This window comes from Eubalaena glacialis, chromosome 13 (assembly GCF_028564815.1).
Source record: "Eubalaena glacialis isolate mEubGla1 chromosome 13, mEubGla1.1.hap2.+ XY, whole genome shotgun sequence".
NCBI classification, from domain to species: domain Eukaryota; kingdom Metazoa; phylum Chordata; class Mammalia; order Artiodactyla; family Balaenidae; genus Eubalaena; species Eubalaena glacialis.
The window spans coordinates 57,408,658-57,435,136 of NC_083728.1; the positions used below are offsets into that span (position 1 = coordinate 57,408,658).

At 53.7% G+C, this 26,479-nt stretch overlaps 2 protein-coding genes across 3 annotated transcripts in view; one reads left to right on the forward strand and one right to left on the reverse strand.

Moving 5' to 3' along the window:
* The window catches only part of PKD1 (polycystin 1, transient receptor potential channel interacting), a 48,097-nt gene extending 35,050 nt beyond the window's left edge, over window positions 1-13,047 (reverse strand). For both annotated transcript variants that reach the window (XM_061209685.1, XM_061209684.1), the window contains exon 1: window positions 12,568-13,047. In XM_061209685.1, coding sequence (XP_061065668.1) covers window positions 12,568-12,782 — 215 coding nt within the window. In that variant the 5' untranslated portion in view covers window positions 12,783-13,047. The remainder of the gene's footprint in view (window positions 1-12,567) is intronic.
* An 8,219-nt stretch (window positions 13,048-21,266) lies between these two features.
* Window positions 21,267-21,619, forward strand: LOC133103710 (large ribosomal subunit protein eL42-like). The gene has a single exon (XM_061209221.1). The coding sequence runs from the start codon at window positions 21,284-21,286 to the stop codon at window positions 21,602-21,604; it is 321 nt and encodes a 106-aa protein (XP_061065204.1). The 5' UTR covers window positions 21,267-21,283; the 3' UTR covers window positions 21,605-21,619.
* Window positions 21,620-26,479: the final 4,860 nt, after the last annotated feature.

Below are 26,479 nucleotides of genomic sequence, written 5' to 3' on the forward strand. Positions count from 1 at the left end.
ACACGGGATTTGCGTGTGGCATGGCAGCTGCAGCCGCCCAGGCCTAAGGGAGCCCATGGCACCTGCGCATCACTGTGTTAAGCCGCTGAAGTTCGCTCAAAGCCTTCAGTCTGTTGCTGAGGAGCGAGCAGGATGCCAATGCACGGCCGCAGAGCCCTGGATTCTTAACGGTTGGCGAAGATTCCACATACAAATTCTTTGAGTTTATCCTCATTGATCCGTTCCATAAAGCTACAAGAAGGAATCCTGACACCCAGCAGATCACCAAAGCACGGTGGGGCTCTCGCCGTGCAGCCTGGAGAAGGCGCAATGCTCTCCAGCACTGCTGATACCGCTAACGGAAGCAATGCTTGTAAAACTCCTACCTAATAAACAATTTGGGACAGTCTCATCTGCTTTAAAAAAAAAATAAGAGAGAGAGACACACACACATGGTGTCTCCCAGTACAGGCCAAGGCCCTCTACCACTGCACACGAGCATGTGTGCCCAGAGGTGGGCTGCTGGGGCATCCACACCATCCCCGGGGTTGGGTGAGGCAGGCCAGGAGACCAGGGAAAGGCAGACAGACTCCACCCAATGTCAAGTACAACGCCCCAAGTGGGGACGGCTGTGCCATGAGAAACTTCAGTTAGACTCAAGCAGGGGCTCCTCTGAGGCTAAAGGGAGGACAGCTGTGGAATCCGTGCCTCTGAGAAGCCGGGCTGCAGGGGCCCAGAAGCAAAAGCCCTAGGCAGATGATCCAGAGACGGGGACTGGAGGACAGTGGGACACAAGGGTGAGTGCAGGCATGAGACACCCACCAGGGGCACCAGGGACAGCTCCCCAGCCAGGGCCTCAAGCAGAAGAGGAAAGAAGGAAAATCCCTACAATGTTTTTCCACATCCCATTTTCTGGAAAATCCATCATTAGCGGCAGCTGCTGGGAGCCATCTGCGGTGCCAGAAAAACCAGGGCAGGAGGAGGGAGCCGGGTCTACCTCAGTGTCCCAGCCAGCGCCCACCCTGGCAGGACACCATCGTCCCTGGCCTTACTGGCCCATGGCTCTTGGCCATCCTGGGCCCAGCTAAGTCTTCTATCCAGCTTGGCATCGCCCAGCTGCCCCCGGGAGGCTTTCCCCCTGACTGACGAAGACAGCCTCACCCCGTCATGGGTGCTGGCCACGTGCTCCCCATGCTCCCAGCCCCAGGGAGCCCCTTCTCCCCAGGACTCACCTGGGCCTGGTCAGGGCCCACGGTGCAGAGAAAGACCCTGCCCGGCAAAGCTCCTGCAGCCTGAAGGCAGAACCAGGACAAAAGCCAGGTGCACCACCACAGGCCAGGGCTGCCTGGGAACATCCGTAAGGGGCGTGCCACGGGTAACAGTGTGGCGGGGGGGACAGAGAGGACACTGGAGGAGGGGCTCTGGAGGCAGACACTGGTGGAGTCCTCACCCAGCCTCAAGGCCCTGAACAGCCACTTTTCCACATCTCCATCTGCTTTTTTTAAAAAATAAATTTATTTATCTTTGGCTGCGTTGGGTCTTCGTTGCTGCGCGTGGGCTTTCTCTAGTTGCGGTGAGCGGGGCTACTCTTCGTTGCAGCGCGCGGGCTTCCCATCATGGTGGCTTCTCTTATTGCAGAGCATGGGCTCTAGGAGCACAGGCTTCAGTAGTTGTGGCAGATGGGCTCAGTAGTTGTGGCTTGCGGGCTCTAAAGCGTAGGGTCAGTAGTTGTGGCGCACGGGCTTAGTTGCTCCACGGCATGTGGGATCTTCCCGGACCAGAGATCAAACCCGTGTCCCCTGCATTAGCAGGTGGAGTCTTTTTTTTTTTTTTTATAAATTTATTTTTTTAATTTATTTATTTTTGTCTGCGTTGGGTCTTCATTGCTGTGCACGGGCTTTCTCTAGTTGTGGCGAGCAGAGGTAACTCCTTGTTGCGGTGCACGGGCATCTCACTGCGGTGGCTTCTCCTGTTGCGGAGCATGGGCTCTAGGCACGTGGCCTTCAGTAGTTGTGGCTCACGGGCTCTAGAGCGCAGGCTCAGTAGTTGTGGCACACGGGCTTAGTTGCTCCGCAGCATGTGGGATCTTCCCAGACCAGGGCCCGAACCCATATCCCCTGCATTGGCAGGCGGATTCTTAACCTCTGCGCCACCAGGTAAGTCTCTCCATCTGCTTTTGCCGTCACTGTTCTGGGGGAATGCCAAGGCTGCTGTGGGCCAGCCCCCCCCACCCCCAGCCCCTCGGGTTTCCACTGCACCCCCCCCCCGGTGACATCATCATAGTCACTGACGCCCTGCCCCCCACTCAGGTTCCGTCTTACAAAGTGGGGCAGTGGGGAACACAGCAAGCCCAGGGAGCCACCTAAAGGAGCGCAAGGAGCCCAGCAGAGCTGGCAGAAGCAGCAGAGGCTGGCTAAGCACCACAGCGGCCAGCCTCCACTGGGAAGAGAGCCAGCACCCAAGAGGTCCTAGGCCAAGCAGGGTCCACCCTCTGGCCATGTGGACCCTCCCAGACCCCTCCAAGGCCCAAGCCACCAACTTCCAGGGACCCCAAGGCTGGAGAGGTCAGGCCAGCTCAGGGGGAGGGGTGACCTGGGGACCACACACACCACCTGGGGACAGGCACACACCCACAACAGCACAAGACATGTGTCACCTCCCTGGGCACCAGGGACCAGGTTAGCCCACAGCACTGGATGGAGATGGGGGCTTTCTCATACCTGGCCCATCCCCTCCTGTTCTCTCTCCTGACCCGAGACAGGTATGTTGGGGGAGGAGTGAAGACCCCTGTTCTGCCCCCACACCTGGGCCTTCCTTCTCCTCTTCCCACAGTGGCCAGCTGTCACTGGAGAGCCCAGTCTGCCCCCGGCACTGGGCTGCCCCAACTCCCCCTGCCTTCCAAATCAGACATCCAGCCTCCCGGGGGAGTGTGTCCTTCTGGCTCCAATCTTTCCTATTCTGAGCAGGAGCTGGGGGTGGGGGAGAACCTCTGCTTCCACCACCACGCTGGAGGTGTCCAGCGGAAGGTGCTGAGGGGCCCCCCATCCTGTGGACAATGGTGGCTCCCCCTGTCCTCCCCACACAGGGCTCAGCCCCTGCATCCAGCCCCTGCTCACATCCTAGTTCTCGCAGAGGGGCAGGGAAGGGTGTCTCAGGGCCCAGCAGGGAGAGGTGGGGAGGGGGCTGTTAGATAAAGCTGAGTGGGAAGAGGTGTGTAAGGTGGAGGCCAAGGAGAGGATCGTTTTTGAGCCCTGGGTGGCTCCAAGGGCAGTGCCTCCTAGAGCTGAGGAAACGGAGGCCACAGATAAGCCAGGACCCCGCCCTGCAGCCCCAAGCAGCCTCAGTTTCCTTCTCTGTCAAGGCAGAGGAGTGGCCAGGGTGCCTACTCCCCAGTCCAGATGCCAGGCGAGGTCTGGGGGCCAGCCGGAGCCCCCAAGGAAACATCTGCACATTCCAGACGCATGTGGTCAGCAGTGGAGGCGAGCACCAGGCCCCAGCCCAGCACCCCACCCGGCGCTGGCCGCCACGCTGGAAACAGGGCTTGGGGGGGAATGGGCTCCGGAGGGGCCGCCTGCAGATGTTACATAACCACTCTGCCCGAGCCAGCAGCTGCCTCCTCCCTCTGGCAGGACAGGACAGAGCTGCGGCAGGAGAAGGCCCCCCACTCCCCATCCGAGGCCCAGGGCTCCTGCTTCCCGCTCTCGCTGGGCTTCCAGAAATGCAGCCTCAGCTGCCCTGTCCTCTCCATGGAGGCCCCAGGGCTCCGGGGAAACAGGCTTCCCTCAGCCCAGCCACGGGGGACCCCCAACACATCCCCTCAGGAGCCAGGTTGAGGCAGAAGGGATGAGAGGTCACAGGCTGGTCCCGGCGCCCTGGGACCCCACAGGCTGGTCCAGACCCCACCCACACGCTCGGCTCCCAGTGCCCCCACTCGACGCCGCGGTAACGGCTCCTTTTGGCAGCGGGACGGGGTGGGTCAGTTTGAGTCTAGTAACCTCACTCTGTCTTCATTCCCTTCTATTTATGGTGAGAGAGGTTGGCTTCCAGGGGCGGAAATGATGATGTTTAAATTAATGAATTCAAGTTTTGGAGAGAGAACTGATCTGAAGAAAAACATGCGGAGAGGGTGAGCTGCAGGGGTGGGCAGGGGGCAGGCTCTTGGCACAAGGGGCATGGAGGGGCCAGCCCGAGCCACCCACCCCCATCTGGCGCCAAACTAGGGCCCAGAGAAGGGGGGTCTGGACCTCAAAGACAGGGAAAGGCCTGCGAGAGCCCCCTGGCGCCTTGTCCCAGGGCGTCGGAATAGGAGGTGGCCTGTGTTTCCCTGAGCATGTTATGGGCTCCCTCACCAGGCGTGGTCATCCCACAACTGAATCGTCACCAGGATGAGACACAGGCGTCTGGTGTGGTGACATCCCCTGCCCAGGAACCCCCTGGAACCACAGGCCGGGACAAGGAAGGGAGCCCCGAAGAGGGGCCTTCCCAGATGAGCCTACAAAGAGGCAGCCACCGTCAGGGCATTAATAAGACCGGGGTGGGGGGGTGGCAAGGGGCTGAGAAAGAGGGGACCCTCCCAGGAGAGGGCCCAGCTTGCCCCTCCACCTGCAGCTGGGGATTTGGGGCCACTCTTCAGGGCAAGGGGAGGAAAAGGACCAGTACCCAGGGACGCTGGCACCCAGGTGCTGCCTTCAGCTGGGATGTCCCTCTGCACTCTGGCCCGTCACAGCCAGCCAGGGCAGGGGCTGCGCTGACCCCTTCTACAGATGGAAATGCTGAGGCTCCAGGAGGCTGCCCTCCTCACCCTGTGGTCACTCCCGAGAGTCCGCACAGTGTGGGAGAAAGGTAGCCGGGGCTGTCCCCATCCTGGCCTGGGAGCCGGCACATGGCCTCCAAAATTCCAGGGGCAGAAGCATCATCCAGCGTGGCCAGCAATCCCGTCACCCAGTCGGCCGCTGGGCACGGCCACTGGGCTACGGGGCTCAGTTTAGAGGTGCAGGATCTGGAGGCCCCAGGTGCTTTTAGCCTTGCCCAGAGCACTGGCCCTCATTCCTCGCCTCAGCCAAAAGGCAAGGCTGGCTTCTGCCCCGCCTCAGGGCAGAGCCCTTTCCAGGGCAGCCCCACAGGATCCCAGAGTGGACTCCAGGCCTGCTAGAACTGGGGACACACTTTGCCAGGCCTGGGCCCATGGGCACCTCAGAGGGAGAAAGAGCCCTGCCCACTGTGGCCCCCAAACATAGCCCCCTCCCTGGCACGGGCGGCTGGGTACCACCGGGCCCTTCGGCAGAGACAGCTGCCAAGCCATAAAGAACGAGGTGTTCTGGGAAGAAAGGACGTGAGCCGCATTTTCCAGCTGCGATTGCCCGGCAGCGAGATTGCAGGCACGCGGCCTGGCCAGCCAGCACGGAGGGTGAGCCCCAGCGCACCCATCCCAGGCGGCGGCCGCCACCCCAGACAGCGCAGCCAGAGCCGGGTGTTTTCATTCCAGCACTCGGTGGGCTGGGCCCAGCTGGGTTCCCGTTGTGGCGCTGGCCGCGGCAGAGTGTTCCGGAAAGGAAAATGTGTGTCTTGTCCAAAATGGCTTCCTCACTTGAAACCAAACCCCAGCCAGGGTCCCCCTCGGGAGCCAGGGTCCCCACATGGCACAGGCCCCCCGGGTGGGGGGCGAAGGCGGTGGCACCGCCACCCGGCCAGCTGTCACAAGACGGCAGAGCAGCCGGAGAGGAGACCGAACCTAACCTCCAAGGCGGAAGCCACAGGACGGGCCTGCAGAGATCCGGGAAAGGGAGACCAAGTCTGCGCACGCTGGGCACACCTGCCCCGAAAGCGCCGGCATTGGTCAGCTCCTCAAGGGACAACACGAGGGGTGCGGTGAGCGGGGCAGCCATGGGGAGCACTGAGCAGCTCGAGTGTGCGCAGATTCCAATGGTGCCTCATCAGCTCAGGGCACAGAACAAGGTGTACACGAGAGCTCACAGTGCTGTTTATGCCTCCTAACTTCACCATGTTACACATCCACACATGAAGGCATCGAACACACAAATGCATAAAACAGATAAAAACACAAGAGAAACATACCAGGCATGATACATCCCAACAGCCACCTGGCTTTGCATTGAAGGCACCTCTGAGGCCAGACCAGAGGAGGCAGGAAGGCTTCTGGACATGGGGCCTCCTGGCCTGGGTTCTGAGGGGTGTGTAGGAGCCTGCCTGCCCAAGGCTCATCTGTGCGTTTCCCATCTGCTGCAGCATTTGGTCTGAGCAACACAGTCACGGGCACATGTGCACCAGCTCAGGGGCACCTCTCCTCAGGCTTTTTGTCTGCTCTGCGGCAGGGCAGGTCCTAGGGGCCCAACTCCTGCAGGTCCTAGGGGCCCAACTCAGTGCTTGGGTATAAGGTAATGGGCTCTGAGAACACAGAGAAGGGACTGGGGGGCCACTCTGGCAACAGTTATGATTATTGTGGCCACCATCAACCGAGTCCCGTGGGTGCACCACACACCCTCACCTCTGAGGCCCCACAACCACACAAGGTTCATCCACTCATGGTACCCATTTTGCAGGTGAGGCAACTGAAACTCAGAGAGGCCGAGTGACTCAGCCAAGGTCACATAGGAAGCGGAGGAGCTGGAATGTGAACCAGGTCTGATCCAGAGCCTAAGTCCCCTAGTCCTGTGTTCCTTGCCTCCCTCCTGGAACCAAATAGAAAGTCAGTGGGGAGGACCAGAGCAGGGACAGCCAAGGGAATTTCAAGGAGGGAGCTGGTGGGAAGGGCTGGGGAGGGCAGGGCCAGGCAAGCAGCTGGGGCCTGAGTCCAGAGCCCTCCTGGTCCCATTCAAACATACCCCAGCCGCACTCAGGGATGCCCCCACTGCCACCTCTGTCTGCTGACGAAGCAGGTCACTGGTGCTGTACCCCAGGCCCCCGAATGCAGTTCCAGGGATATGTCCCAGAGCGTGCTGATGAAATAACCTCTCTGCCACAACCTACCAGCCACGTGACCCAACCTCTGGGAGTCTCAGTTTCCTGGTCTGTAAAATTGAACCAAGTGTGGTTCTAACCCAACTGCATTGGGGCAACACATCACAAGAAAAGGGCTCAGCAGAGAGTCCCCACTCATGGCAACCATGGAGAAGACAAGGCGGCTGCGGAAGTGGGGTGCACCCCTGGGATATTTTCTTCAGAGATTTGTTTTATAATTCACATACTATAAAGCTCACCCTTCTAAAGTTTACAATTCAGTGGTTTTTAGTATATTCTCAAGGTTGTGCAACCACCACCACCATCTAATTCCAGAACATTTTCATCCCCCCAAACAGAAACCCCACAATGCTTGGCCACCATCCCCCACCCCCATCCCCCATCCCCCATCCCAGCTGTAGACACTAGTCTGCTTGTGCCTACATGGATTGGCCTGTTCTGGACATTTCTTATCAGTGCAATCATGCAACATGTGGCTTTTTGTGTCTGGCTTCTTTCACTGAACATGTTTTCAAGGCTCATCCATGTTGTAGCATGTATCAGTACTTCATTCTTTTTCATGGCTGAATAATATTTCATGAACAGACCACATTCTGTGTATCTATTCATCTCTTGATAGACACTTGAGTTATTTCCACCTTCCAGGTACTATGAATAATGCTGCTATGGACACTTGTGTACAAGTTTTTGTGTGGACGTAGGTTTCGTGTCTCTTGGGTGTACATACACCTGGGAGGAGAATGGCTGGGCCCTATGCTAAATCTACGCTTAGCTTAATCTTCTGAGGAGCTGCCATACTGTTTTCCAAAGTGCCGCCCCATCCTACATCCCCACCAGCCGTGCAAGAGGATTCCAATTTCTCCACGTTCTCACCAACACTCCTTATTGTCTGTCTTTTGGTGACAGCCATCCCAGTGGGTGTGAAATGGTATCTCACTGTAATTTTGATTTGCATTTCCCTGAAAGCTAGACACTGAGCATCTTTTCACGTGCTTATTGGTCATTTGTGTATCTCCTTTGGAGATTGGTCTGTTCAGATCCTTTGCCCATTTTTTACCATTGAGTCATAGGGGTTTTTATGTATTCTAGCTACAAGTCCTTCATCAGATAGATGGTTTGCATATGTTTTCCCCACCCTGCAGTCGTTTTGCAGGTGTGTTCACCCTCCTGGATGGTGGCTGTCCTCACTGCTCCCAGCTACTGCCTGGCTCCTGAGGGTTACTGGCACTGGGAATGCTCTGGTGTTGGTCCCTTCATGTCCCCAGGTGTCACAGATGAAGCTGAAGCCTCCCCATTCACCTGCCTGACCTGCCAGGGGACCTCATACAGAAGGCAGTGTGTGCCCTCTTGTCCACAGTTCAGACAAATCTGCAGTCTGTGTCTTACCACAAAACTAATGTTACATGTGCACTTAGCCTGCATTTCCAAGTGCCAGCTATCATATTGCAGCTCAGGGAATGTGAGGGTGAGACCAGCTGGGTACGCAGGACACCCAGGGCCTCCTGAAACCCACTGTCTCCATGCCCCAGCTAGTGTTCTTTCTAGAAGATGCCAATCATGACGCTTCTCTCCTGGGTCCTTCAATGCTGCCCCCCTGCTCTCTCGATAGAGGCCCCACCTCCCGCCCCTCCATCACCTGGCACCTCTGAGACTCTACCAGGCTGTCCCCTCTATCTGGGACGCTCTCTCCCAGCCCCTGCATGACTCCTGCGTGAGCACTGAGTCTTGGCTTCAATGTCACCTACACTGGGGATCCTTCCAGGGAGCCCCTCCGAAACGGCCTCCTCCCCATCATCTGTCTTTTGGTTTAACACTGGCTCCGCTGTCATAAAAGCCTGAGACGTGGGCCTTGAAGACCCCTGGCACAGGGCCAGGCACACAGCAGCCAGGCCCTCCCTCTGGTGAGGGCTCAGAGACAGGCCCCTCCGCTGCCCCGCCAGCCCTCAAGGCAGCCACGTGCATGACACCTGCAGTCTAACACGTTACACACACGCCAGGCCCACGCCAAGCCCAGGCATCTACTCCCCGATGTCCACTTTCCCTCACACCCATGTCCTGTGCAGGCCCCGGGGGCTGAGTCTCCCAGAGACTCCCCTATTATTTAGGGGCACAGGCGAGGGAGGGCAAGGCCCTGGGTGCCCCCAGCCAATGGAAGACCCTAAAGCCCCAAAATTTTAATCAGCGAACCAAGTGCCTATTGAGTCCCTGCTCTGAGCCTAGTCCTAGACTCAAACATTCACAAGACAGTACGAGGCCCACTTTGGGCCCCTGGCCAAAATTAGCAGCTCACATCAAATGAAAAGCTGTCGGCCAAAAGCAACCACACCTGAAAATGATTGACAGCACCTGGAGCAGTGCTGTCACATCTAGAACTCTCTATGCCGTCCCGTCCAACACGGTAGCCCGCTGGCTCTGTGGCTCGAGCACTTGAAATGTGGCTCACCATACAACACAGCTCTGGACTCGACCATCAATGTACAGGAAGAACACCAAAGGCAGAGGGACACACAGAGACACAATCCAAAAGCCAGGTGCCGTCGGAGCCGGTTTCTTCAATAAATCGCACAAGAGGAAACAGATGGAAGGAAAGCCTACACATCCACAGAGATTTAAAAGACATCAACTAACCGCACTGCCACTGCGTGGACCTTACTTGGGTCCTAATTCAATCTACTAAAAAAACTGAGACAACCACAAATTTGAACACACTGGACATGCAAAGTTATCAGGGAATTATGCACTGTTTTAGGTGTGATCGAGGTGTCACCATACATTCCAAAATGCTTACAGATCAAAAGTAGGATGGCTGGAATTTGCTTCCAAAATGGGTTGGGGTGGAGGTGTGGAGGGGCAGGCCAGGCCACAGGGCAGTGGGTCCATGAGGTTCATCACACTATTCCTCCCACTTTTGTGTATGTTCAAACTCTCCAGGATAAAAGCTTTAAAAATAGGAGAGCAACAAGATTTTACTGAGTAACGTCATCTTTTTCAGGCTGTCATTTCCCAGCAGCATCACTTAACCCAAGAAAGGCTGCGGTCTCAGAACCCTGGGCCATCCTGCATGCCGAGGCCCAGGGGCCCCGAACCCCCACCAGCCAGCCCCTGTCCTCCCACCCAAGTCTGGACACAGCTGTCCTGCCGCACCTCAGGCTGGCCAAGGAGTCTCAAATGGAGGGGTGGCTGCGAGACACTGATGACAGAGACGCCAGGCCTGAGCCCGCTAGAGGAGGCTGCTGGTGACACCCAGGAGGCAGGGGTACTGGGGCCCCTGGACACGCATACCCTCACCCGGGAGGCTCCCTGGCATCTCTGAGCTCAGCCCTGCTCCCTTGGAGAAGAGAAGCCTCACCCATCTCCTGCTCCCTGAGGAGGGGGTTTGCAGGGTGGACAGGCAGAACGGCTGGGGCAGCCCACAGAGCACAGATGGTGGCCTGAGGGACCGGGGTGAGGGGGCCTTAACATTTGCACCCAAGGGCCCAGTTTACCATTTTGCACCCAGTCCTCTGGAAATCTCCCAGAGGCAGCTTCAGAGTGTCAACAAGAACATGAAGTCTCCTCTATTCCCCATCCCCCTCCTCCCAGAGTTCCATCATCACATGCTGCAGGGTCAGCAACCCTGGGAATCCTGCCGGCTCAGACCAGGCCACCAGCTCCCTGAACCTCCAAAACCCAAGACCAGAGCCTAAGGGGACACATGCAAGGCAACAGGCTCAGGCTCCGTTGCTATGCCTGGGAGCCTGCACCCTGCTGCAGGCCCCTGGCCAATCTACCAGTACCATTTATTTCCTGGACAGCTCCTGGAGGCCAGCACACCGCCAGGTGATGAGGAAGCGGGATTAACCAGCAGGAGCTGGGGCCTGACCCCCCAGCAGCTCTCAGCCCACGAGAGACGTATGTAACCTTATTCACAGCATTGAGAAACAAGGAGTGGGGTGGATCCAAAACGACTGTGTGGGGACTGGCTGCAGGCCGGAAGCCCACCTCCACAGAGACAGCCGTGATGGCAAACACTTAAGCTGGCAGGGAGCAAGATGACAGCATGGCCCCATGGCTCCCAGCCGCTGCCCCTGGAGAACCTGGTTGCTCCCAATCCCCAGCCCCAACCCCCAGCAAAGCCCCAAGGAGGATCCGTCCAGGAGAAGCACCCACCCCTGCCCCACACGCCAATATCCAAACTCATCTGAACACTGACCATGAGGGTCCCCTTGATAAAAGGTGGCCACACACTGGAGTCACCCAGGAAACATTACAAAACCAAATCCCAGGTTTAATAAGCCTGGGGATGTTAAACCCCCACCAAGGGATTCCAGCATGCAGCCAGGGAGTGATGGAGTCCTGGCTTAGGTGTCTGGAAGTACCCAAACGGGGCTGGAGGGATGTGGATAAGCAGGCCCTGAGCCTGTCTCCATCTCTGGGGACAACCATCTGAAAATCTCAGTCCCCTGAATCCCTTTCAATCCAACCCTCAGCTCCTCACAGTCAAACCCTGCCTCTGCCATGTACTGGCTGTTACTTGCTACTTGTGCTTGGACAAATCACATCACCATCACCTCTGGGCTGTTTTCTCATCTGTAAAATGGGCATCTTCACTGTACCTCACCTCAGAGGGTTAGGATGAGGGTTATGTGTGACAATTCACAACCAGAGCTTGGCACAGGGCCGGGCTGGAGGCAGGCTCTCCATAAAAACTGCCTGTTATTATTTCTGCCAACATGCAAACCTGACAATGGTTTTTCAGCGTTTTAAACCCCTTCATGGCCATGCTACACCCCTACTGTTCCCAGGATAACATCAGAACGCTAAACTGCACAAATGAGGCCCTTCATGACGCCAGCCCACCACCCATCCTGCTCCCACTCCCTCACACTACCCCTTCCCCCCACAGTTGCCACACTGGAGGTGTACCCCTACACCCACGTTCGACCAAGTCCAGCCTCCAGGCCTTTGCACACATGGTTCCCTCCTCCCTTGCCTTAAACCCACCTTCCTGCCCCTCAAGTAACAGGCCAATTCTTACATATCCATCAAATTCTTGTCCACCCCCTCCGGAGAGCCTTCCCTGTCATCCCAGATAGAGCTCTCCACCTCCTAGCTTCCTACTCCTGGGCTCCCAAGTGCTGGGTATGCCCCCAGGCCAAGCCGCATCCTATTAGTCTCTAATTAGCGTTTAAGTGTTTTTCAGAGACCTTCCCGCCCCGCCTCCGCACGATGCTACAGGCCCCCAGTCAGCTGGCGTTAGCGGAGCCCCACCGGGTGGTGCGATGTCTCCGCCTGCACAGAATCCGGTATTTTCCTATTTCCCTCTGGCTGAGGCCAGGCGGGCTGAGAGCCGGCCCCGGTCCCAGGTTTTCCTTATTTAGTCGGGCCGACCTCACTGCGCTGGAGCCTCGCCCTGGGAGAGGCCTGGCCCGCACTCCGTTTCCCCTTCTAGAGGCCGGGGACGCGCCCACGCCCTGTGAGGCCCGCCAGGCCGGCGGCCTGCCCGGCCGGCCTCTCCCCGAAGGGTGCAGGCGCCCCGCGCCCCGCCGGGCCCCGGCCGCCGCCAGTCCTTGCGCCCGCCGGGCGCCATGGCAACCGCCCGGCCCGCGTCGCGGGCGGCGGGTTACTCACAGCGCTGTGGCGTCCGCGGGGATGCGCAGCGCGGGCCCGAGCGTCCGCAGTCCGCGGCCGGAGCAGTTGACGCGGCAGGCGGCGCCGGGCGCCGGGCCGCAGAGGCAGGGGGGCGCGCACGGTCCGCAGCCGCGCCCGGGGACCCCCGCCAGCGCCCCGAGCCACAGGCCCAGGCCCAAGGCGAGCGCCAGGCGGGCGGGCGCGGCGGGCGGCATCGTCAGGGCAGCGCAAGCATGGCCCCGGCCCGGTCCCGAGGCCCCGAGCCCGCCCGGCCTCGGAGGCCTCGGCTCAGGCTGGGCCCGCGCACGGCATGGCTGGGCGCGGGAGGGGGATCTGGCGGCGGCCGCGGCCTGTCTGCCTGCGCGACGCCCGCTCGGCACTCTGGCCCAACTCTGGGTCCACTGCCGTCCGCTCGTGCGCTGGCGCTGCAGTGCGGGCCGGCCGCCGGCTCCTCCTCCTCCCGGCGCGGCGCGGGTCGGGGGCGCCCTTAGGCCCCGCCCCCTGCTCGGCCCTGTTGGGCGCGGCGAGGGGCGAGCGCCGGGGCGGAGCGCCCCAAGGCTCCGCCCTTCGCTCTGCAGCGTGGGGGCCGGTGGGGCGGGGCTAGGTGGGCGGGGCGCCTGGAGCTCCTCCCTTCGCACCAAGCAGTGGGCCGGGCCTCGGGCTCTGCTCCCCAGGGAGCGGCGGCCTAGGTCTGCGCTCTTCCCCCTCCACGCCGCGTGCGCGCCTCCCAGACCTCACTCAGCGCCAGAGCAGTCACAACACTGAAAACACCAGCCGGGACCTCCGAGCGACCGTTAACGCGCGCTCATCCACTCCCAGCGCCTCTGTCCTTCTCCGCCACCGCGGTTTCCAGAACGCCTGGCACACAGTAGGCACTCAATAAATGCGCATCGCCTCCTCTCGTGGAGTTACCAGGGCGCCGGCGAGGAGTGGCGGCTAGCTCTCGCTGTCACGGTGGTGACGCCCAAGTTGGGCCTCACCTGGGCGGTGAAGTTCAGCATCCCGGCCTCCCGCCGGCCGCTGGGCATGAGGCTGCGCTCTGCGAGCCTGGAAGCCCGCGTCCTACCGCTCCGGCCGCAGTTTGCCCGCTCTTTCTTTTCACGGCGCGATGTACTCCGTGCTGTGACTCTGCCAAGGGAGATTTTGTTCCTCTGTGTGCGCAGGATTTAATTACGAAAATAACGCACGTGGTGGGAAGAATCCAAGCCGAACAACATGGATGAACCCTGAAAACATGCTAGAAGCTAGACAAAAAGGACCACATATTATATGATTCCCTTTATTTAAAAATGTCCAAAACAGGCAAATCCATAAAGACAAGAAGTATATTAGTGGCTCCTGGGGCTGGAGGGAGGGGGAATGGGTAGTGACTGCTAATGGGTGTGGGGTTCCTTTTGGGAATGATGAGAATCTTCTGGAATTAGATAGTGGTGATGATTGCACAGCCTTGTAAATATACTAAAATCACTGAATTGTGCTCCTAAAAGGGTGAATTTTATGGTATGTGAATTATATCTCAACTTTTAAAATAATGAAGAAATAATAAAATTGTTCGACCATTGGGCCACGAGTGGATACCTGACCCAAGCTGGTCAGTTGAGTCCCTCCCCCAGAGCCTGGACAGAGTGGTCACAGGGAGGGGGTCCCCAGACCCCCATGTGAGCAAGGCCTCTGTACCACTGTCTGGAGACTTGGTGTCAGGCTGCATCCTGAGACTTCCCAGCTTCCTCTCTGTGTTCTGTCTCTGCTTAAGCTAGTTGGAAACCTCAACTAAACCCATAGGTGCTGGGCCATGTCCTGCTGCCACTTGCTGGGGGAGTCCAAGCAGGACCACTGTGGGGCACACTGAAGCTCTGCTATTCACCTGGGCATGAAGCAGTACCCAGATGCCTCCCTTTCTCATCTGGGTAATGAGAATAGTAAACCTACGTTTTAGGGCTAGGGGAAGATCACATCAGCTCAGAGCCAGCTCCCAGGAAAGACCCAAAGAAGAACAGTTCCCCAGCACAGGCACAGGCCAGGGATGAACAGGGAACAGCCTGCCATGTCTCACAGGTCAAACGACCCAGGAGCAGACAGAGGATCTCCAGCCTGTGGCCTGGGGTAGGGGAAGGGGATGGTCCTGCTCCAGCAGCTGTGGTCCATTTTCAAGACTCAGTTCTCACAACCTTCTTTGTCTCCAAATCAGTATCTTGGAGCAGTTTGGGGGAGGGACTTAAGTTAGACATGAGGAGGAACTTCCATCCTAACAGGGAGGGATTGTGAAGCCTGCAAACCTTTTGGGACTCATGAACCTTTTTACACAGAATCACAGAGGGAGTGCTTGGGAACCCAGTTTGGAAACACTGGCATGGGGGCTAAGCCAAGGTGGGGTTGATGGGATGAGACAAGGGGAGGGGGAAGGAGCAGGAGGCCCAAGTGGGAAACAGTCTCAGGACTGGTTGTGGGGGAAATGGGAGAAGGAGGAGGCTCAGATGATGCCCTGCCTGGCGGTTGGGAGCCAGAATGGGTGGAGAAACTGTTTGCTGGGGGAAAATGGGGGATGGGAGGATGTCCCAGGGAAGGAGAGATGTGGAGGGAAAGGTGAGGAGGGGGTTCTGGACAGATGGTGCTGGGGCCACTTGAGAAGGTACCCAGAGCGTAGCTGGAGGTGGGGTGTGAAGCTGGAAGGGGGTTGGTGAGCGTACCTGGGACAGGTGGAAGAATCCAGAGGCAGGGAACCCCAACCTAGAGTTGGGGAGGAGGGAGACCTTAAGGGGAGTCTAAGTGAGACAGCCAGAGAAGTAGAAGGAAACTGAGGCACAGTGTGTGGAAGTTGAGGGAACAGCTACAGGGGAGAAGTCAACAGGGGCTTGGGCTACAGGAACAGAGCGGGGCTGGGCAGGTGCAGCTGGGAGTCCCTCCCTGATCCCCCCGCATACTGCACAGGCCCACATGTACCTCCACTTGGGGCTTCCAGAACTCTCTACAGCCTCACACCTCCTGGACTTTCCACATGTTCTTCCCTTTACTTGGAATGCTTTCCCATCCCACCCCCATGCAGACTCAGCTGAGGTCCCTCCTTCTCCAGGAAGCCTCCCCAGCCCCCATCTCATGCTCATTCACATCACACAGCCATTCAGGGGACACATTTATGAGCTATCTACTGCAAGCCAAGAATTTGTCCCCCAGTTTGTCAATACCCCTACTGGACAGCACTCCTCAGGGTCAACCTGTGCCTCCACCCTGCCATGTTGCTGCACGAAACTGAAGGCATGGTGTTCACCAGTGACCTTTACTGAGGGCACGTTGAGTGGAGGGGCTGGTAGGAAGACATATGCCAGCAGGTTGGTAGCAAGTGAGGGGGTGTAGACATGGCTTGTTTCACTGTTTCTAGAAGATTAGACATGAAAGAAAAGAGAGTCAAGGGACAAGAGAGGGACACAGCAATGGCAAAAGTTTTTTTCTTTTTTTAAATATATTTTTTTAAATATTTTTATTTATGTATTTATTTGGCTGTGCTGGGTCTTAGTTGCGGCATGCGAACTCTTTTTTTTTTTTTTTTAATTTTATTTATTTATTTATTTATTTATTTATGGCTGTGTTGGGTCTTCGTTTCTGTGCGAGGGCTTTCTCTAGTTGCAGCAAGTGGGGGCCACTCTTCATTGCGGTGCGTGGGCCTCTCACTATCGTGGCCTCTCTTGCTGCGGAGCACAGGCTCCAGACGCGCAGGCTCAGCAATTGTGGCTCACGGGCCTAGTCGCTCCACGGCATGTGGGATCTTCCCAGACCAGAGCTCAAACCCGTGTCCCCTGCATTGGCAGGCAGATTCTCAACTACTGCGCCACCAGGGAAGCCCCCATGTGAACCCTTAGTTGCAGCATGTGGGATCTAGTTCCCTGACCAGGGATCGAACCCAGGCCCCCTGCATTGGGAGCGTGGAGTCTTAGCCACTGGACCACCAGGGAAGTCCCGAAAGTTTTTTCTTAACATGGGAGAGACTTGAACCACTTTCCAGGCTAAGGGAAGAGTGTCAACAGAGAGGGAGAAGCAGACCACAGAGAAAGAAAAAGAGTGTGTGCACAGGGAGTGAAAGGATTAGTGGTGAGAACTTCTTGAGAGATTGGAGGGAGGAAACCCACATCCTTCAATTCTTCACCCATTCATTCATTGCCTTATTCCATTGACTCTTCACAACTCTGGGAGGTGGATTCTATTATTATTCCCTTTATTAAATGAGGTAACTAAGGCACAGAGAGGTTAAGAAATTTGCCTGGTCACACAGCAGGTAAGTGAAAGGACAGAGATTACTTTCCAAACCCAAGCTTTTAATTCCAGTCAATGACAAACTGATAAGATTCAAGGACTCAAGATGAGGGAAGATAAACCCATAAGAGGCAGTGATGTAGGGACTTCCCTGGTGGTCCAGTGGTTAAGAATCCGCCTTCCAATGCAGGGGACACAGGTTTGATCCCTGGTCGGGGAGCTAAGATCCCACATGCTGTGGGGCGACTAAGCCCCCGCACCACAACTACTGAGCCCACACACTCTAGAGCCTGTGTGCTGCAACTACAGAAGCCCATGCACCTGTGCACTGCAGCGAAAGATCCCGCATGCCGCAACTAAGACCCATCGCAGCCAAATAAATAAATAAATAAATTTATTTTTTAAAAAAAGAGAGACAGTGATGCAAAATGAGCAAAACAGATTAATTATCTAAATGATGGTTTGAAGGTGGGTGTGGAGTAAATGCAATTGTTTGGAAAGGATTTCTAAAATAGAACAGACATATATATATATACTTTTTTTTTTTGCCACACGGCATGTGGTACCTTAGTTCCCTGACCGGGGATTGAACCTGTACCCCCTTCATTGGAAGCACACAGTCTTAACCACTGGACCACCAAGGAAGTCCCCAGGAAAGACATATGTTTAAAGAAGAAAATTAATTATCTTGGACTTTCCTGGTGGCGCAGTGGTTAAGAATCCACCTGCCAATGCAGGGGACATGGGTTCAATCCCTGGTGCAGGAAGATCCCACATGCTGTGGAGCAACTAAGCCCCTGTGCCACAACTACTGAGCCTGCACTCTGCCACAACTACTGAAGCCCTCACGCTCTAGGGCCTGTGTGCCGCAACTACTGAGCTTGTGTCCTGCAACTACTGAAGCCCGCGAACCTAGAGCCTGTGCTCTGCAACAAGAGAAGCCACCAGTGCAGCCAAAAAAAAAAAAAAAAAAATTAATTATCTGGAAATCAAATTCTGTAGACTATTTCAACAAACCACCCGGTGAGTCAGAGGAAATAAAATGTGCCAAAGATCTTGTCTGATTCAGAGAGTGGGACATTAGAGAGATGTTTAATTCTTGATAAAATATAGATTTAAAAATTTTTATTAATAGTTAATGATAACTATTAACATAAAATAAAGCGGAAAACTAGAGGTGGGGGGAAAGAAACAAGAAAACCTGATCAGCCCAAGCAGGAAAGAATTAAAAAAGGAAACAGTGGATCAGTGTATTAATCAGAACACAAAATAAGACCAAGCATGTGGGTGATCATTATAAATATAAATGAGTTAAATTCCCCTGTTAAAGAGCAAGGATTCTCATAATGAGAAGACACACTAAATCCAGGTAAATGTGGTTTACAGGGACACAGCTAAGACAAATAACCCAGAAGGCTGAGAGTAAAGAAACAGAAAAACAAAGACACAAGAGGGTGGGGTGGCAGTATTAATACTAGAAAAATAGAACCTAAAGCAAAAGATAGTAAATGGGGAAAGAGTCCAATTTTTTTTACACTAATTAAAGGTATAATCTGTGTAGAACATATAATGAACCATTGTATTCTCAAAAAATAGACCGTCAGCACACACAGCTAAACTGTTGAAAACTCACAAAATCATTGTGGAGGCTTTCTTACACCTTCCTTGGAATTTTACAAATCAAATAGACAATTTTTTAAAAAATTCAGTAAAGATATGGAGAGTTTGAACAGCACAGCTAACAAGTTCTAGTTTATGTAACAGTATTTTGTCAAGTATCTGGAAATGATTAGGCAATAAAATGGCCTTAGGAAACACTGCCCCCTAGAGGTGCTCTGGGTCCTTTCACCTGCTAACTCCACCACATCATGAGTCTAGCCCACAGCTGGGGCTCCCCCAAACCCACCCTAACCCAGGGATGCTCACCTGAGTAGAAGCCTGAAGAGCAATTCGCAGAGAATCTTCAGACAAGGCTGGACATCCTGACGACTCAGATAATTGAAAGGTAAATGTGGAAGTGATGGATATTGTCATTATCTTAATTGCAGTGATGGTTTCATGGGTGTATACTTATGTCAAAACTTATCAAATTGTACACTTTAAAAATGTGCAGTTGGGACTTCCCTGGTGGTCTAGTGGGTAAGACTCCACACTCCCAATGCAGGGGGCCCGGGTTCGATCCCTGATCAGGGAACTAGATCCCACATGCATGCCGCAACTAAGTCTGCATGCTGCAACTAAGAGTCTGCATGCTGGAACGAAGATCCCTCATGGCGCAACTAAGACCCAGCGCAGCCAAAATAAATAAATAAAAATAAATAATTTTTTTTTTTTTTAATTACTAAGAAATTGGTTAGGTATCAAGGGGAGGTAGAAAGGAACTTGATTAGATACCAAGGGTGGGGGAATTCTTTTTTTTTTTTAGACACCAATTGTACTTGAACATTTGTTATTTTTATTTTATTTTATTTTTAATTTATTTATTTATTTTTGGCTGTGTTGGGTCTTCGTTTCTGTGCGAGAGCTTTCTCTAGTTGTGGCAAGCGGGGGCCACTCTTCATCACAGTGTGTGGGCCTCTCACTATCGCGGCCTCTCTTTTTGCGGAGCACAGGCTCCAGACGCGCAGGCTCAGTAGTTGTGGCTCACGGGCCTGGTTGCTCCGCGGCATGTGGGATCTTCCCAGACCAGGGCTCGAACCCGTGTCCCCTGCATTAGCAGGCAGATTCTCAACCACTGCGCCACCAGGGAAGCCCTAAATATTTTTTTTAAATGTGCAGTTATTGGATGTCAATTAGACCTCAATAAAGTTGTTTCTTAAATATCTAACCACTTACAGTGACAAAAAGCAGATCAGTGGTAGCCAGGGGCTGGGGTTGGGGGAGGGAATTACTGCAAAGGGGCATAAGAAATTTTGGGTGACAAAAATGTTTTATAGCATGAGTATGGTGATGCCTAAATAAATATATTTGTCAAAACTCACCAAATTGTTTAGTTAAAAATGGTGAATGTTAGTGTACATAAATTATGCTCCAATAAAGCTGATTTTTAAAAATCTAACCCTGTAGAAATTGAAATACCCTCTTTTAAATCTTTTAACTTTTAGAATTTAACTTTAATAATTTTAAATCAAAATTAAAATCAGATTATTAGAAATGACTAGTAATGAGCATACATCTTATCAAATCTCTGGGATGCAAAGCTATATTGATACATGGAGAGAAACTGATAACATTACTTAAAAAAAATTTTTTTTAAATATTTATTTATTTATTAATTTATTTGGCTGTGCCAGGTCTTTTTTTTTTTTTAACTTTGGGTTTATTTATTTATTTATTTATTTATTTATGGCTGTGTTGGGTCTTCGTTTCTGTGCGAGGGCTTTCTCTAGTTGCGGCAAGTGGGGGCCACTCTTCATCGCGGTGCGTGGGCCTCTCATTATCGCGGCCTCTCTTGTTGCGGAGCACAGGCTCCAGACGCGCAGGCTCAGTAATTGTGGCTCACGGGCCTAGTTGCTCTGCGGCATGTGGGATCTTCCCAGACCAGGGCTCGAACCCGTGTCCCCTGAATTGGCAGGCAGATTCTCAACCACTGCACCACCAGGGAAGCCCTGTGCCAGGTCTTAGTTGCAGCATGCGGGATCTTTAGTTGTGGCATATGGGATCTAGTTCCCTGACCAGGGATCGAACGCAGGCCCCCTGCATTGGGAGCGTGGAGTCTTAGCCACTGGACCACAACGGAAGTCCCCCACTTTTTTAAAATTGATGAGCATGAAAAATCAAAATAGTATATAAGTTGAACATCCCTGTCAACATTCTAGAAAAACAACTATAAAATAAACCAAAAGAAAGTAGAAGGAAGGAAATTAGAAAGCTAAGAACAGAAGTTAGTTATTTGAAAAGAAAGAGAATTGATTAATAAAATCAAGAACTATTTTTTAAAATTTATTTATTTATTTTTGGCTGTGTTGGGTCTTCATTGCTGCGTACAGGCTTCTCTTGTTGTGGAGCATGGGCTCTAGGCGTGTGGGCTTCAGTAGTTGTGGCTCGCAGGCTCTACAGTGCAGGCTCAGTAGTTGTGGTGCACGGGCTTAGTTGCTCTGTGGCATGTGGGATCTTCCCAGAGCAGGGATTGAACCCATGTCCCCTGCATTGGCAGGCGGTTCTTAACCACTGCGTCACCAGGGAAGTCCCTCAAGAGCTATTTTTAATATACAAGGCTATTAAGTGTTTTTTAAAACCTGTTGGCAAGTGTAGCTGAAAGAGAGATGAAAATCAAATACAGCGCATTAAGATTGAGAATGAAGGTTTATTCACAGAAATAGAGAGTGAAAAATTACGAGACAATTATGTGTAACTTTTTATCTAAAAACATGTTGGAACAATATAAACTATAAAAACTGACTCGAGAACAATGCAGGAATGCGGACGTCAGGTTTCTAGTTTTCATTGTGAAGACCCCTCTACTGCAAAGATGGTCAATGTACCTAAAACCCAAAGGACTTTCTGTAAGAAGTGTGGAAAGCATCAGCCTCACAAAGTGACCCAGTATAAGAAGGGCAAAAATTCCCTGTATGCCCAGGGAAAGAGGCGCTATGATCGGAAGCAGAGTGGCTATAGTGCGCAAACAAAGCCAGTTTTCTGGAAGAAGGCTAAAACTACAAAGAAGATCGTACTGAGGCTTGAATGTGTTGAGCCCAACTGCAGGTCCAAGAGGATACTGGCCATTAAGAGATGCAAGCATTTTGAACTCGGAGGAGATAAGAAGAGAAAGGGCCAAGTGATCCGGTTCTAAGCTTTGAGACTCTTTTGTTCTATTTTCGAGAGGAAAATGTTGAAGTTATAGAAAAATTGCCTGTATGAGAATAAATACAGTGATATTCTTTTTTTTTTTTTAAACATCTTTATTGGAGTATAATTGCTTTACAATGGTGTGTTAGTTTCTGCAGTGGTATTCTTAAAAAAAGAAAAAAAAACTGACTCAAGAAGAAATAAAAAACCCAAATAGACTAACAATAAAGGAAGAAATTGAAAATATATCAGAGCCTTGCCAGGAAAAGACACTTAGTCCAGATCTTTTAATTAATTAATTAATTAATTAATTTTTATTTATTATTTTTTAATTTATTTTTGGCTGCGTTGGGTCTTCATTGCTGGGCGCAGGCTTTCTCTAGTTGCAGCGAGCGGGGGTTACTCTTCATTGCGGTGCGCGGGCTTCTCATTGCAATGGCTTTTCTTGTTGCAGAGCATGGGCTCTAGGCACGCTTAGTGACTTAGTGTGGCTCCAGTAGTTGTGGCACTCGGGCTCAGTAGTTGTGGCTCGCAGGCTCTAGAGCACAGGCTCAGTAGTTGTGGTGCATGGGCTTAGTTGCTCTGCGGCATGTGGGATCTTCCCGAACCAGGGATCGAAACCGTGTCCCCTGCATTGGCAGGCAGATTCTTATTATTTGTTTGTTTGGGTTTTTTTTGGCTGCATCGGGTCTTCGTTGCTGTGAGCAGGCTTTCTCTAGTTGCGGGGAGCGGGGGCTACTCTTCGTTGCGGTGCGTGGGCTTCTCATTGGGGTGGCTTCTCTTGTTGCGGAGGCACGGGTTCTAGGGGCGCAGGCTCAGTAGTTGTAGCTTGCGGGCTCTAGAGCGCAGGCTCAGTAGCTGTGGCACACGGTCTTAGTTGCTCCGCGGCATGTGGGATCTTCCCGGACCAGGGCTGAAACCTGTGTCCCCTGCACTGGCAGGCGGATTCTTAACCACTGGACCACCAGAGAAGTCCCTGGCAGGTGGATTCTTAACCACTGCGCCACCAGGAAAGCCCTAGTCCAGATCTTTTAATGGGAAAATCCTATCAAATGTGGAAAGATCAGATAGTTATGATTTTATTTATACTCTTAGAGAACAAGGATCATATCTCAATGTACTTTATGCATATTTATGCATAAATATGCAATGTGTTTAGTAACATAATTTGGATACCTAAAAAAACTTGGACAAAGATAGAAAAAGAAATCCTTAGTCCAGTGACTTTTAGGTCTGTTCAGCCACAGAACCCTTGTTTCAAAGTCCCAAAATAGAAAACTTGAATGGCCCTGTTCCAGCTGAATAATGGACCCCAAAGATACACAGGTCCTAATCCCCAGAACCTGTGAATATTACCTTCCATGGCAAAAGGGGCCTTGCAGATGTGATTAAATTAATGATCTTGAGATGGGGGATGATCCTGGACTATCCAGGTGGGCCATAAATGTAGTCACAAATGTCCTTATAAGGAGATTTGGGAATTCCCTGGTGGTCCAGTGGTTAGGACTCTGCACTTTCACTGCCGAGGGCCTGGTTCAATCCCTGGTCGTGGAACTAAGATCCCACAAGCCGTGCAGCGTGGCTAAAAAATAAATAAATAAGGAGATTTGATGGCAGAAGAAGAGAAGGCCAGGTGGCTATGGAAATGGAAATTGCAGTGATGTGGCCACGAGCCAAGGAAAGCTGGAGGCCACCAGAAGCTGAAGAGGCAAGGATTCTCCTCTGGAGCCCCCAGAAGGAATCAGCCTTGCTGACATCTTGACTTTAGTCCCATTAGACTCATCTCACACTTCTGGCCTCTGAGTGTAGGATGATAAATTTGAGTTGTCTTGTGCCACTGTGTCTGTGCCACAGCAGCAATAGGAAACTCACCCAGGAGCCATTATCAAACCTAATAGTTGTTACTCCTGAAGGACAAGATCTGGTGGGGGAATGAGGACTTTTATTCTTGCCTTTCCCTTTTGTGTTGTTGACATGCCTGCAAAACTCATATATTATTTTTATAATTAAGAGAAAAGAAAAGACAATGCAAGTGAAGCACTTGGCCCACTCCAGGGGCACTCCAAGTGCGAAGACTTCAGTGGTTGTCATGGTTACACCAGGGTTCATTTTATTCCTTTACACCGACACCGATGCCTCCCCTGCCATGAGGCCACGTGTGGTACTCAGGAGCCACGAGGCAGCTGGCGGTGTTCTGTGCTACTGGAGTCCAGAGGTCTCACCCACATGGGGCCTCAGTGCAGAGTCTGGATCAGATTGAGGCCTCCCCCCGCACCCACCACTCTGCGGCGGGCACGTTTTATGTCCTGAGACCGCCAAGAGTATTCAGGTGTGAGTACCTGAGCAGCTGTGGGAAGCAAGGACAGAGGATGGACCTACAGGGAAACAGCCCTGTGCTCCAGCCCTCCCACCAATTGGTCCTTTTCCCCTCAGGCAGGGATGGACACCCACCCCTTACTACCTACAGGGCCTCAGTGCCACATGGGGGAGGGCGGGGCAGGTAGGTGTGTCCTCTTGGGAGCAGGACACTCAGTGTGGCCCCTGTGCACCCGGGCCTCTGGGGGCGGTGGGAGGAGGGCTCCTCTGACACGAGCCGCTTCCTCAGGTAACTCTGGTGGAAGTCACATTCCGTGCTGCTGCAGTTCCTCTCTGATGTCTCCATGGCAACGTTCACATGGATTTCATAGAACATAAGGTGTTTGAGCTGGAAGGGACCTCGGAGATCAGTTCCTCCCGCCCCCTCATTTCACAGAGCAGGCCCAGACTGTGTATGCCACACGCCCGGGGTCAGCCAGCAAGCCAGGGACCCAGCCGGGGCCTCTGCCTTCTGGCACCACTCCCAGCCAGGGTCCCTTGCCCTCAGATCGCAGACAGCTGAATTCCTTAGGACTGTCTTCTTGGGAGGTGCTCTGAGGGCACAAGTTTTGGGGGCTCTGCCCCTCCCCCTTTGCTAAAGGACGCTGAAGTCCAGCCTCGCTCTGCCCTGCTCAGTCCTGGAGCTCTCATTCCCGTGCTTGGTGAGGGCAGGAGTGGGCACGATGGGCACTGTACTCAGGAAGCTCACAGGCTGGTGTGGAGGCAGTGCAGTCCCCCAAGAACCACTGGAGAGCAAACGTGGTTCCGTGTCTGCGGAGCAAGAGCTGGGGTGGGAGAAGCCCGGGAAGTTTGCCCAGAGGAGGAGGCTCCAAGCAGAGCCTGGGACGAAGGTCGAGGAGGACTCTCATTCCTGTCTAAGGCTGCCTGGCTTGAGGGCCACACCCTGTGGGTGAGTGGGAATGTGAGCGTGAAGCTGGAGGGCTTGGAAAATCGGGTTCCAGAGAGAGACTGCCCCAGGCCATAGGTTCCAGAGGGTTCTCGTGTCTGGGGACTCATGGCACACGTCACTCTAGGACAAGGGGGTCAGACACATGGAAGGGCAAGTCAGAGGGCAGAGTGTAGGAGCTGAAGGCCCTGGACATGAGGGGACCAGGAATCTGGGCCAGCAGAGGGTGCTGGGGTGAGGGTCCAGAGTGAGGCCTGGGGTTGTTCCATCCCTTTGCTGGGACATGGAACCATGTAGCCCCTCCCCTGCCCAGCAGAGCCAGTCCTATGCCAGAAGGGTTGAGGGCTTGTAGGTCTGTATCCCCCTCCCCAGGGACACAGACCTCACTCCTCACCTCTACCTCAGCCCCAGGGCTCACTTCAACTCCAAACCCTGCTTCAGGGACCTGGCCTGGCCTGTGGGGGGGGTCTTCTCTCTAGATTAGAAGATCCCGAGAATATGGGCATCCCCAGATCCCGCCAAAGCTACCTTCCTGAACTTTCCCACCAAACTGGTCCCTTTTCTCCCCCTTGCTGGGTACCTGTTCTCGTTCTCTATGGCCATGTGACGGACATTTCCAAATGCTCAGAGTCTGCAGTGTGGCCGGGACGCAGTGCTCGGTGGGGACAGCTCACCTCGGCTCTGCATGGAACCTGCCAGGGTGTCTTCTTCACTCACATGGATGGCAAGTGGGGTCCTCTCCACCTGGGCTTCTCCATGAGGCCACCTGGGCTTTCTCACAGTATGGCAGCTGGGTTCCAAGAATGAGTGTTCCAGGAGACAGGAAGGGAGAGCTGCCAATCTGGAAGGTCTGGGTCCAGAAACAGGCACAGGGTCACTTCCATTGGTCAAAGCAATCACAGCTCCTGCCAGGGTAGGAGACATAGACCCTCCCCCTCACTGGGAAGAGTAGCAAAGAATTTGCCATCTTTAATCCATCTTAGCACCCTCTGTCTCTGCCCCAGGGGCTCTGACTATTTCTTGTCTCCCCTCTGGGCCTGCAGATTCTGTCTCTCCTGGAGGTCCCCTCCATCCCCATTACTTCCCCATGGGCTACTGCAATCCCCTCAAACTCATCTCCCTGTCCACAGGCTGCACCATCCATCCCCTCCTGGCCACTCCCTGTATTCCCATAGCAGTGCCCTCTCTCCATTGCTCTCCTCAGAAACCATGCATGGCTCCCTACTTCTCACTGAACAATTTCCAAGCTCCTAGGCAAAACATTCAAATTCACTTTACAATCTAGCCCCCTCCTATGTTACCTATTGAATTAGCACCCATTTCTTCCAAGCCACTGGACCACACTTTGGCCTCTTCTGCTCAAACTGCCCACCTACTGGCTCTCTGAGCCTGAACATATTCACTCTCTCCACCTGGCAAGTTTCTCTATCTCCACCGCTGTTGGACTCCTGCTCAATCTTCAAAGCCCAGTGCAAATGCCCCTCCTCCACAAAGCCTTGCTCTCACTAATCATCACACTAGTCTTACTCTCATTGCATGTTGAGGCATGTTCTCCCTTAAATCCTTATTGGCAATGATGTGTCCTCTTGAAGTGCGGCCCACATTTCTAACTCATAC